This window comes from Pelmatolapia mariae, linkage group LG15 (assembly GCF_036321145.2).
Source record: "Pelmatolapia mariae isolate MD_Pm_ZW linkage group LG15, Pm_UMD_F_2, whole genome shotgun sequence".
Lineage (NCBI taxonomy): Eukaryota > Metazoa > Chordata > Actinopteri > Cichliformes > Cichlidae > Pelmatolapia > Pelmatolapia mariae.
Window position 1 is genome coordinate 22,003,733 of NC_086240.1, and position 11,445 is coordinate 22,015,177.

Sequence of the window (11,445 nt, forward strand, 5' to 3'; positions counted from 1 at the left end):
TTTCAAGGTTGTGGTGGAGAGGTGGTGACCGAGCAACCTGTTATCCATCATTATTAGTCCTGACAACCCTCTGCACGGCTAACTGGACAGGCAGCACAGCACATTTGAGCTCATCTCCCGCAGTGACAGATGTTGGAAATATTTCATACCACATGATATCACCTCCTAGAATAAAATATATCTGCCAGATATTATTAGTTTTTTATATTATGGGCTACATAAAGTATTTTTTTCCTCATGAAATACTTGTGTCAAGTGATTTTCGCTGTATCCTTGTGTTTGTGTCGCAGGGCTCAGTGATGGCAGACCGCCCTCTGGCTGCAGCCTTCAGAGTCAGTCTTCATTTGAGTTCTGCAATCCTGCCACTCCAAGCCAACAACCGGGACAAGGAGACCCCTTCCAGACCCCCATAGACAGCAGTCCATTTCCAGAGGCCGAAGTTATGAACCCTTTCACCTCAACCACTGGTAAATAAGTGTACTGCAGCCACAGTTTGGTTACCCTGTGTAGTCAGAACTAAATTCTGCTATTAAAAAGAAATTCAGTGAAGCAACAAACTTTGTAATGACAGCATAATTTATAATTGGATTATGCCACTCTGCAGGCTTCCCATCTCAGTTGAAATTGCTGAGCATCAACTGTCTTTCTTGCTTTCTGTGTTAGCAAACAGTGTAGCTTGTAGGAGCTGTGTAAGTGATTGAAAGTCAGTCTTTTTGGTTTAGCATGTGGATGAACTGCACAGTCCACAGCTACAACCAGACGGTAGCGAATTTAACGAGAAGGCCAGATTCCAATCTATCAAGGGCCTGATATATAAATCAGGCCCTTGAAAGATAGATATAAATTTATATATGATCAATTTTTTCACTCTACTTGAGAAGAGGGCAATATGATGCTACGTCATGGCTGCGTGGTAAAGATTTTACCAAGATTAAATGAACTCTGTAACTTCCATATATATCTTGTTACCTGTTGATGCTGGAAGTAGAAAATGTGTTTGTTTGTTTGTTTGTTTGAACACAGGGAAGTAGAAGGCATCTAATATATGAAAAAAGTTGCACAGAGCACTTTAAACCTAAAGATTGCACGCTGTTGTTCATAAACATTTTTCTTCCACAAGCCTTAGTGTATGAATTTCCCTTTCAGGTCAAACCAAGATGGATGTGGGTGATTCCCAGTTTCAGCCTCTGGCTCTGTCTGACACCCTGACGTTTGATGGTCTGGGAACTCCTTTGCAGGCTCCTTTGGCATCACCACAAGAGTAAGTCTGATTTTATAAGTCTAAGCTGCTTCTTCATAGCCTAGAGGGGAGCGCGGGAAAGACGGTGTTTTGTCTTTTTGAGCAGGCAGTGTGTGCCCTGTACGCTGGATGAAGTGCTTGGCCCTCCAACCACACCTGAAGCCCGGAACGATGAGAAGGCTCTATTAGAGCAGCTGGTTAACTTCCTCAGTGGGACAGATGAAAGCGAACTGGCTGAGCTCGACAAAGCCCTGGGTATCGACAAACTGATACAGGTGAGTAGGTCATAAAGCTTGTAAGACAGTGGAAAGGCTTACTGAACTCTCTGAGTGCTTTTATACTACAAACACATTGACAGAGCACTTTAGCTTTTGCTGTAGGACACTTTGACCAGCAAACTGGACTTTAAACCCTGCAAAGGCTTTACAAGTTTAATTTTAAGACCAGTGCATGATCATTAATTTTACGATGTTGCTATAATTAATCAAAACGTTCAAAACAGTTGCTCAGCTGAAGCGCTGGCAGCCTCTGCTGGCCTCTGATCTGTTTTTTTGTGCCATCCACAAGCTGGATTTGGCACAAGAAATATAAATAAAACTCCTGGACGGCATTCAAGTAAAACACAAGGTGATTCACTTAGTTTATAATGTTTACCTTTACTTCTGTTCGACTCTTCTAACCGCAGTCATTTATAGTTTATTTTGGCTTGTTTAAAAGCAGATAAACTGCCAAATAATCACAGGCGATCTCTGGCTTTTATGCTTCTTTCAGTTCTTTGTTACACTCAGGTAACACATCAGATACGATTTAAATGGAATTAAAAGATTTCAGTGTTTCAAAAACAGCAACATCGCTGTGGTAGCGACGTTGTTTCAATGGCTGAAAATGATTATGGTTCGATGTCAGACTTGCTTTTCCAAACCAGAAAACAGGTGATGATGTGTTTTATGGGCGGAGCCAAATCGTTGATAGAAAGTAATTGCTCTGTAAGTGCAAGTGACTATACGTGTACCCTGTGGAACTGACATCTGTAGATTGATTTTTTTGTAATGGACTGACGTGCAAGCTGTACCTGGAGCGAGGAGATAACAGCAGCAATAGTGGCAGTTGAACAGTGAAGTAAACAATGAGGTGTGGCTTTCTGGATCTGAAGTCCTCTGTCATCATGTAACTGTGATCGTATCATGTGGTCCAAGGGTTGAGCTAAGTTTGTCTTTAGTCATAGCCATTCATTTACTAAATGCTAGCATTAATTCAGACTGGTGTTCCAGATAAACTGTATACAAGAACTTTGGTTTGTTTACATCATACATTGTTTCTGACATCTAACAGCTTGAAAAGCAATGAAGACACGTGTCTTTATTGATAAAAAAAAAACAAAAAACAATACCCTGTAAAGCCTGGACCATGAAATAATTTCCAGTAAATTCAAGTTTTTTTTTTAAATTGGAGGATTTTTTGAACTTCATGGTATTGTAGGTAGGTAGGTATGGTAGGTCTCAAAAATCGATGTATCCAATGTGATACACTTGGCTTCACAGGGTTAAACAATAACAACTTAAAGTTATTTGATAGAGAAATATTTGTGATTAGACAGCCACACACTGTTCACGGTACCTCTGTTTTTGTTGTTGTTGTTTTTTAAATATAAACAAACATTTAGAACTTTTACCAGTATCTACGTGTAAATAATAGTGCTGTTTCATTGTTTGTTGCCTAGGAGTATAGTTAGCACTTAGATTACAAACTACATTTAACCAGAGATTCTTATAGTGCTTTATTTATATATCACTACACTGTGGAAACCCAGTTGGCCCGGACATTTGAGACATTCTTTCTGTGAGACAGCAGAGCTAACCGCAGCACCACCATGGCGTGAAACTGTTGCAAAGGCCTTTATGATATAAACAATAAGTCTGGGTTGTGATAAAGGGAACAGATGGTTAGATTTCAGACTTCAAGTCTCAAGTATCTCCAGGTCCAATAATTATCTTGTATGTTATTGCTCTCACTTTCCAGAATGTTTTGTTTTTTCTTCTAAATGACCAAATAGATGTACTAACATATTACTTAAAAGGCAACTTGACTAGAAAGTACTGGAAAAATCCTACCCCATCTTAATGAAGGACACTTTGTGGTGATTACGAGACAACATCGTCATAATGATTTCCTTTTCCTGTTTTTTTCCCTCTTCGTAGGGTGGCTGCTTTGACCCTTTACCTCAAAATTTTCCACCCCAGCAACCCACTGCCACCCCAGTTTCCATAGACCCTAAACTCCCCACCTACCCTTCCCAATTCACACCAGCTCCACAAGCTCCTTTTCCTCCAGAGCTGGGCACGGTGGGGGCGCAGGGTCTGGGGTTCGGAGCCCCTCGAGGGGCCTTCCCCGGTGGGACGGGCATGGGACTGAGACCAGGCATGACCAGACCACAGGGGATGGGCAATCCGGTCAGGCTGCCACCCAACCAACTGCGCCTGCAGCTGCAGCAGAGACTACAAGGCCCGCAGCAGGTAAGGACACAGAGTCAGTTTGTCCGGTGTGTATTCAGCTCATTAACCTGCAAATGATGTTGCCTCTTTTTCTTCTGCCTCTAACATTTTAAGTAACTACTGTGAAGTTTGTTTAGGTGTAATTTATTCACAGAATTTTATTGACCGGTTATGCTAATTCCCAGCTCCATAATTTTATTAAAATTAGCTTTACATGGTTAACAGTTCCAAGTAATCCTTAGTTATCTTATAATGGGCCTCTGTGCAGGCCCTAGATCAGGGCTGGGGGAACTCCAGGCCTCAAGGGCCGGTGTCCTGCAGGTTTTAGATGTGTCCTTGATCCAACACTTCTTATTTAAATGGCTAAGTTACCTCCTCAACATGTCTTGAAGTTCTCCAGAGGCCTGGTAATGAACTAATCATTTGATACAGGTGTGTTGACCCAGGATGATATCTAAAACCTGCGGGACACCGGCCCTTCAGGCCTGGAGTTTTCCACCCCTGCCCTAGATCATTCCACTGTCTGAAATAAGTCATTTTAGCTCCTGTCTCTTTAAGGGCACCTTCCATTTAAAGCTTCCGTTTAAACTCACATGAAATATTATTGAAACTGTGGCCATGTTATGAGAAACCACGACTGTATGAGTATATAAATTATAGAAAATAAGAGAAGGCATAACAGGCAGCTGAGATAAAACAATGTGTTCCCTTTACCTTTTTTCTCCTCTGTCATCACTAGTGCTCAACTCCTCTTTCTCCCCGCTGCTCTTCTCTTCTGTCTCCACACTGTCCAATAGTGTTATTTTCTTTGTCTCTGATTTAATTTCTTCTTCTCTGTTATTGCTCTTATCGTCTCTCTGGTCTAGTCCAACCTGTCTGACCTCTGCTCATTGTGATTTTCTCTTTGCTGCAGCTCCAGAACAGGCTGGCAGGGATGAATCAGTTTCCAGGAGGAGCCCAGCATGTGAACATGGGGATTCGTCAGGGGGTGCAACAACCTCAAATGCCCTCGCAAGTGAGTCACAGTGGTAGAGAGCGTTTGTCTACTCACCACCCGCTGCTGCTTTTGTTGGCAGGCTGAACTTTGTGGATTTAACTATAGATTTTTTTCAGATAAAAAAAGTGATAATAATCAATATTGGCGCTGAAATTCAAGCCACAGAAATGAATAACTGTGTGTCTGTTTATATACTGCACATACCAGTTAAGCATAATGTGCATTTCTGTCCATTAATTTAACAAGTTCACAGTATTCTTTGTTGCTTTGCTTAAGCTCTTGTTAAAAATGGCAATCATATATGTTTTATACCCGCTCTAAATCTCACAGTGTAAACCCAACACCTTTTTGTTCATAAGTATTTTTTTCTGTAACCTACTTTCATCATGAGTATCATGAGATATATCATAGTTTGCTGTAAAACTCCATCAGTCTAATGTCTGTGATATAAAGTGATCGAAACAGGCCTGGGTACCCTGGATGTTCGACCGTTTCTGACAACTTGACTGGAGAAAACTTGAAAGCAAATGAAAAGTGTCTTTCGCACCAACATTTTGGATTTAGATACTCGCAATCGGTGCAAATGAATTTGGTTGCAGTTTTTTAATAGAGCTTAAATTTTCCGCGCCGGAGATTTCATGTGGGTATTTCCTGCACTTAACGAGGATATGAGGGCTCAAGAAAGGGCAAACTAAAAACACTGAATTTCCACGCACCTCTATAACTCTGAAAATATTTACAGTGTGAAGTTAAAATTATGCATGACTTCATTTAATAAACAAAAGTTATCATACAAAAATAATTAGCTGATTTTTGGGGGGTCAGGTGAGACCCCAAAAGAATGTAAGTGCCCTAATGTAGGCTTTAATTTAGGTCTCGTATTGTCTTTTCGTGCCAGTGCCAGCCACATAAGATCTTTGAACCCTACCAGGAGCTGATTGAAGTCTTCATCAAATCATATTAATAACTTGCTTTTTTTCTGTACTATGGTTATTATGCTGGTCTTTAAATTGGGTGAATTTGCTTTCTTAAGCCTGTACAAAGCAGCTCAGGATAATAAGATTAACTATCATATTTAGGTTGAACATGGGCAATAAGTTCTCTGTAACAGGCTCTTTTCCTCCGTCTCAGCAGCCTCCGCTGAATGCCCAGATGCTGGCTCAGCGTCAGCGGGAACTCTACAGCATCCAGCATCGCCAACGCCAGCTATTCCAGCAGAAGGTCATGCTGATGAGACAGAACATAGCAGGCACTCCCACTGGAGCCGTGGGGCCCATTGGGACTGCCAGGGTCCCCAAAGCTCCCCCCACAACGACTCAACAACAGCAGCAACAGCAGTTCAACTTCCCACCAGGGTACAACCCAATGGCGGGAAACCCTCCTACCTCACCAAGTCACTTCAGCCCCATTACCGGGGGCCCTCTGGACAACAAGCTGCCTGGCAGAGTTCCCCTGAACAACCAGACGTTGATGGGTGGCGTGCAGGGCCAGTTCAACAGCACCGTCAACTCCTCATTGCAGCAAGGCCTGTTTCAGCAGTTTGGAGGGTCCGGTGAGTTCACGGGAGCAAAATAACCAAAATACTAAACCACGACAGGCTCACTTTAAAATATCAAAACTTTTTGTAATTAATACAGGTGGAGACAGGTGAAGAGATGTTGGTGTGAACCTGGTTTTTGTTTGTTCTGCTTTGTTTTATTGTTTTTTTCGGGGAGGGGGGACGACTTTCGTTTAGGTCGAGGCACCTGGGTAGCTTTAGGAAATAGGATGTGGTCTGCATTAAATGCAATTAGAAGTAGGATCATGAAGGGAATTGTTAAACAAATATTTTTATCACACAAACTGACATAAAAATAAATAATTGTTTTACTACTGATTGGTAAAATTAACTTATAATGCCGTTGTTCAACAGTGAGGTGAAATTGGCTATTAGTTTACCATTGGTTAACACCAGTTATAATGACGTTTTACCCTCAACAGTTTTGACAGACTTAGAGGTGCAAGTCCCTTAAAGCCAGCTGGGAATCAGACTTCCAAGGCTTCCAACTTCGACTTCAGTCTGCAAACCACCGGATCCTTGAAACTCCTTCTGGAGTTCTGCAGGAGCGCTGCCCCATGTGGCTTTTTCAGGCTAACACTGGCTGGGCCCTTACTGGTAAAACAAACAAACAAAAAAAAAAAAGCAAGACTTCAAGGTTATCTTTGGTGACCCCCTCTCTCTGTGTGCGTAGCCTCGGACAGGTCACAGGGTTCTTCTTGTCTTTTCCAACATACACTCCACCCTCACTCCTTACCCCGGACCAGTTTGCCTGTTAAGACCTGACCAAGAGCAAGGGTCTAGGATTAAACCCTTTCACCATATTAAGGCGGCGATTCATCCCCATTTGAAGTTTCCTTGAAGAGGACATATTCAAACCTTGTTCACAAATTGGAGGAAAAATTGGTGTGGATGCTAAACTGATCTGTTGTGATGAATAAAGAGGTGGAGCTGAAGGTGCTAATCTACCTTTCACCAGTGAAATGGTAACAACAATTGTAGATTCAGCCAGCAGGAATGAGCTTCCTCCAAAAGTGTCTGGGCTCGTTCTTAGGAGTAGGTTGATGACCTCAGTAATCTTGAGAGTAGAAATGCTGCTCTTCCATATTGAGTGGCTGGATAGAGGCTCTTTGTTGTGTATTTAGCTCTAAGCACATGATTATGTCTGCATTTCTGTTCGGAAGGTGTTACCACCCACTTTGTTGGTTGGTGAATTTGATTTTGTGCCTAAGAACATTAAAAACTTTTTAAAAATGGATTCACCTACATAAATTTACTATGATTTCACATCTTTGAAACATCCATGTTTTCTTTGTTACAGCTGTGGTCCAGCAAGACCCACCGTTTGCTCCTGAGATGAGCCCCTCCAGCCCACTTTTATCACCTCAGAACTCCACCTCCCAGAGTCCTCTACTTCAGCAAAACCCATCTACTGGCTACCAGTCACCCGACATGAAAGGCTGGCAACCAACAAGCGTGGGCAGGTTAGGAGCATGCATACAGTTTATAAGGAACAAAGACATTTGCAAACATTAATAAATTAAATCTGTGAGGCCGGTTTTAACTCATCTCTGACTGTTTTCTGTGCTGCAGCCTGTTCAGTCAGTCAGGACAGAGCGCAGGGCAGGCGTTTGGCCAGCAGGGGGTTTATAACAACATGAGCATCACCGTTTCCATGGCCGGGGGCTCGAGTGGCGTCAGCTCATTACCTCCCATTGGGCAGTCAGTTGGCATGAGCAACAGTAACCTCAGCAACGTTGGTTCAGTGTGCAGTGACCAGCAGGTCAGTGACTTTGAACCTGGACAGCTGTGATAGTTTCATGTCCCACTGACCACCTTTCACTGCCTGGTGACTTTGTTTTTACTTTCCTTAGTGTTCCCTCTTTTTCTTAAACATGCTTTCACCCTCTGTGTTATCGTGTTTAGCCTCAGTTGTCTTTTATTTCCTGTTTTACTTTGCATCGGGATATACACCCCAGTTGCATTTGCTTTGTCTTAGTTTCAGTTTGTGGCTTTATTTTAGAGTATGCTCATAGGATGCAGAGTTCTCCTTCCAGTTCTCCATTTACGTCCAAGTTCAATTGCTTTTTTTTTTTTTTTTTTGGATTGCATCGTGTGCTCCTGAAAATGTTTAGTGAGGTTAAAAAGGTTCAGCAAATGCACTGTTTCTTTCTTGTTCTTATTAGCTTAATTGTGCAGGCTCCAACCTTTACAGAGGCTTCCTTGTTGCTAAGTTACAAACCACCTCTTTATTTTTTTAATTTAAAAAAAAAACAAAACACCTTGTAGCCTCAACAAATGGCATAATAAACAATGCAAAGTAGTGAATAAGCAACAAAACAGCCCTTGCATCAAACATTGCTGTTCAAATCTGTCAAAATGATTGACAGCTTTTAGACTTTTCCCGACGCTGTCAGTGATGGTTCTCACGACCTCCTTCCTTCTGTAAGCATTGCCTCGCGCTTTATTCCCGTGTTTCTGCAGGTGCAGCAGGTCCAGGTATTTGCGGACGTCCAGTGCACAGTGAACCTTGTTGGCAGTGATTCCTACCTGAACCAGGGCTCCATCGGAGCTGCGGCCTCCCAGAAGGGCCCCGGACCCCAGGGCTCCCAGAACAACCAAGCCCAGCAGAAGAGCCTCCTCCAGCAGCTGCTCACTGAGTGACACCCCCCACCTCTTCAGCTCTCCTACTCTATCTACTTCTCACTTCTACACCTCCTCCTTGGAGGGTCGGTGCACCAGACCCATTGCTGTCTCTGTCTCACCTTTTGGATGGATCGATGTACGGACGGATGGATGTTTGGACGGCCACAGAGTAGGCTCAGAGAGGTCTGGCTGTCGGTGGAGTTTTCGCAGCCTAACCACTTCTGTGCTGGGGTGGGGTGGGGGTGGGGATTCAGGGCTGGTTGTTTGATGCCCAGAACATTTTAAGTCAAGACTGAAGTCAGAAGGAGCAGCAGTGTATTTAAACCTGCCTGTCTAATCTGTCTGACAACCTGTCTGTCTGCCTCAGCCTATTAAAGGCAGTGTTGTCTTGCTGCTCATTCCTTGGTGACCTACTTCCTGCTTCCTGACCCAAGAAAACAACTGCAACGTCATTGTAGTTTTGCCAAGTTTTTGTCACTGTCAAATCAGGGCCGGCCTCCTTTTTATTTGTGTTTTATATGTTTTTGTTTGTTTTTTTGTTTTTGTTTTTTTCTGATCGGATGGTTTCTGTCAGGCCATCGAAACAGCAAGCAGCAGCAGCAGCGCATCTCGGGAGCATGAGTTGCAGCATACAGCTGGGCTCAGTGTTTTTAAAGTGTTGGGATTATCCCACACAGCAGCACCTCTGGCTTTTATTTTTGTTTGTTTGTTTGTTGTTGTTTTTGTTTTGTTTTTTCTCTGCCTGTCTCTCAGCGATGTGGGAATGTTAAGGTTTCAGACCTCTGTGGCATTGTGGGATAGAAGCTCAGTATCAGCTGGTTCTGTGACTGTCTCTCTCTATCAGCTACGGTGCCTGGTGGAAGTTTGAGTTTTTCCCAAGCTCTGCTTCTTCTTCTTCTACTTCTACTTCTTCAACATATTATTCTATTACATCATTATTTTTTTGTTTGTGTTTTGGGTTGGATTGGGGTTTTTTTGTTTTGTTTTTTGTTTTTTTTTTAAACTTCTGCTCTCACCGTCATCATCATCATCATCTTCACGATCATCAGAACAAGCTTTGACAACAGCCAGGATGGATGGATGGATGGATGGGAGACAGACGGGATGCTGCTCAGTTTGGAACTTTACGTGTCTTCCTCCCCTGGGAGGAGGTTTTATTTTTATTTTCCTCAAAGTATAAGAAAAAAGGACTGTTATGATTATTTAACTGTCTGTCCGTCACATTTTACCCCTCACCTCAGCAGCTGTGAATACAGAGCCCCGTTGGGTTCTCTCTCTTTCTCTCTCTCTCTGTGTATCTTCATGCTATCTCTCAGCCTATCAGTGTTGTTTGCCATGTGTACCATGCAGGCGGGTAGTATTGTACAGTACAGAAGGACAAAGACTTGGGGATGAGCTCACTCTTGTAACTGCTTTCCTTTAAGAAAAAAATGAGAAAAAACAAAGAAAAAAACAAATGTAATTAATTGATTACTCAGAAAAGCAAAACGTATATATTATAATGTGATTCGATCCAGGTTTTCTTTCTTTTTTTTCTTTTTTTTGAGATTATTTTTTTTTGGCATCATGATATTGTAACACAGCTACATGTTGCGGTGGAGGAGGAAGATGTTATTCCAGCTTCTAAAATGTGAAAATTTTAAGCGATTTGGTTTTTGAAGAATTTTAAAAAAAAAAAAAAGGTAGATCTCGCTCCCGTTGGCGTCCCAGTCAGCACTACATGAAGCCACACTTTAAAAAAAAAAAAAATGGGTTTGATTGCTCTGCTTTCTCTCTCGTTGTAACCAGGGAGCTAGTTAGCCATCTTTCTTGCTTTCTCCTCTTTTTTTATTCTTATGTATGTACAATACTTTCAGAAAAACTTTTCAGACAGTACATGTGTTGTAACCATTGTATAAAAAAACAAAGCATAATGATAAACTGAAACCGGGCTCTTTGCTGTGAGCCGCAGCAAACGGCACACTTTTGGATATTGTTCCTATATAATGACATTTAAGTAGAGGCTTTAGTGATAGAAGTTCCTAACAAAGATGTGATGGATAATTGATTTAAAGCTGTCATGAATTTGAATCCAAACAGGAAGAGTTGCAAAAACATCCTTTCATTTTCTCCTCACCTCCTGGGAATCTTTATTATTATTATTTTTTATTATTATTATTATTTTTTTTTTTTTTTACGAGGGATTTAACCCTCTTCTCCTTCCACCTTTGGTTTCCCTGATGAAGACTTCACTCCACTGGCTACACACTCATATACAGTTTTCTGTTGACTACTGTTGCTCAGTCAGACACTGTCTCTCTCAGCGATAACAGACCTCTCGTGACAAAAAAATTCAAATCTTAAGATGTGCTACTTACACCGTACCGGAAATTTAAGAAGGAGTAAACCCTGCTGAGACGTTGCCTCTTAATATTCTTTACATGACTAAAATATTGTAGAGCTATAAACATGTAATATGTGGATTAGGCACTTCTTAACGCATATGATTTTTCTAAATTTGCTCCAGTCCGACACCCTTTATCCAATGGTTTAA

General features: G+C 41.9%; 1 protein-coding gene across 5 annotated transcripts in view; it reads left to right on the forward strand.

Annotated features, from left to right (window-relative positions):
- The window catches only part of ncoa1 (nuclear receptor coactivator 1), an 81,471-nt gene extending 72,336 nt beyond the window's left edge, over positions 1–9,135 (forward strand). For 3 of the 5 annotated variants that reach the window (XM_063494614.1, XM_063494617.1, XM_063494615.1), the window contains exons 14-22: positions 291–467; positions 1,147–1,261; positions 1,347–1,515; positions 3,439–3,753; positions 4,646–4,747; positions 5,861–6,281; positions 7,588–7,750; positions 7,860–8,049; positions 8,751–9,135. In XM_063494614.1, the coding sequence (XP_063350684.1) occupies positions 291–467; positions 1,147–1,261; positions 1,347–1,515; positions 3,439–3,753; positions 4,646–4,747; positions 5,861–6,281; positions 7,588–7,750; positions 7,860–8,049; positions 8,751–8,930 (1,832 nt within the window). In that variant the 3' untranslated portion in view covers positions 8,931–9,135. The remainder of the gene's footprint in view (positions 1–290; positions 468–1,146; positions 1,262–1,346; positions 1,516–3,438; positions 3,754–4,645; positions 4,748–5,860; positions 6,282–7,587; positions 7,751–7,859; positions 8,050–8,750) is intronic. The other 2 variants (XM_063494616.1, XM_063494618.1) reach the window with 2 other exon arrangements.
- Positions 9,136–11,445: the final 2,310 nt, after the last annotated feature.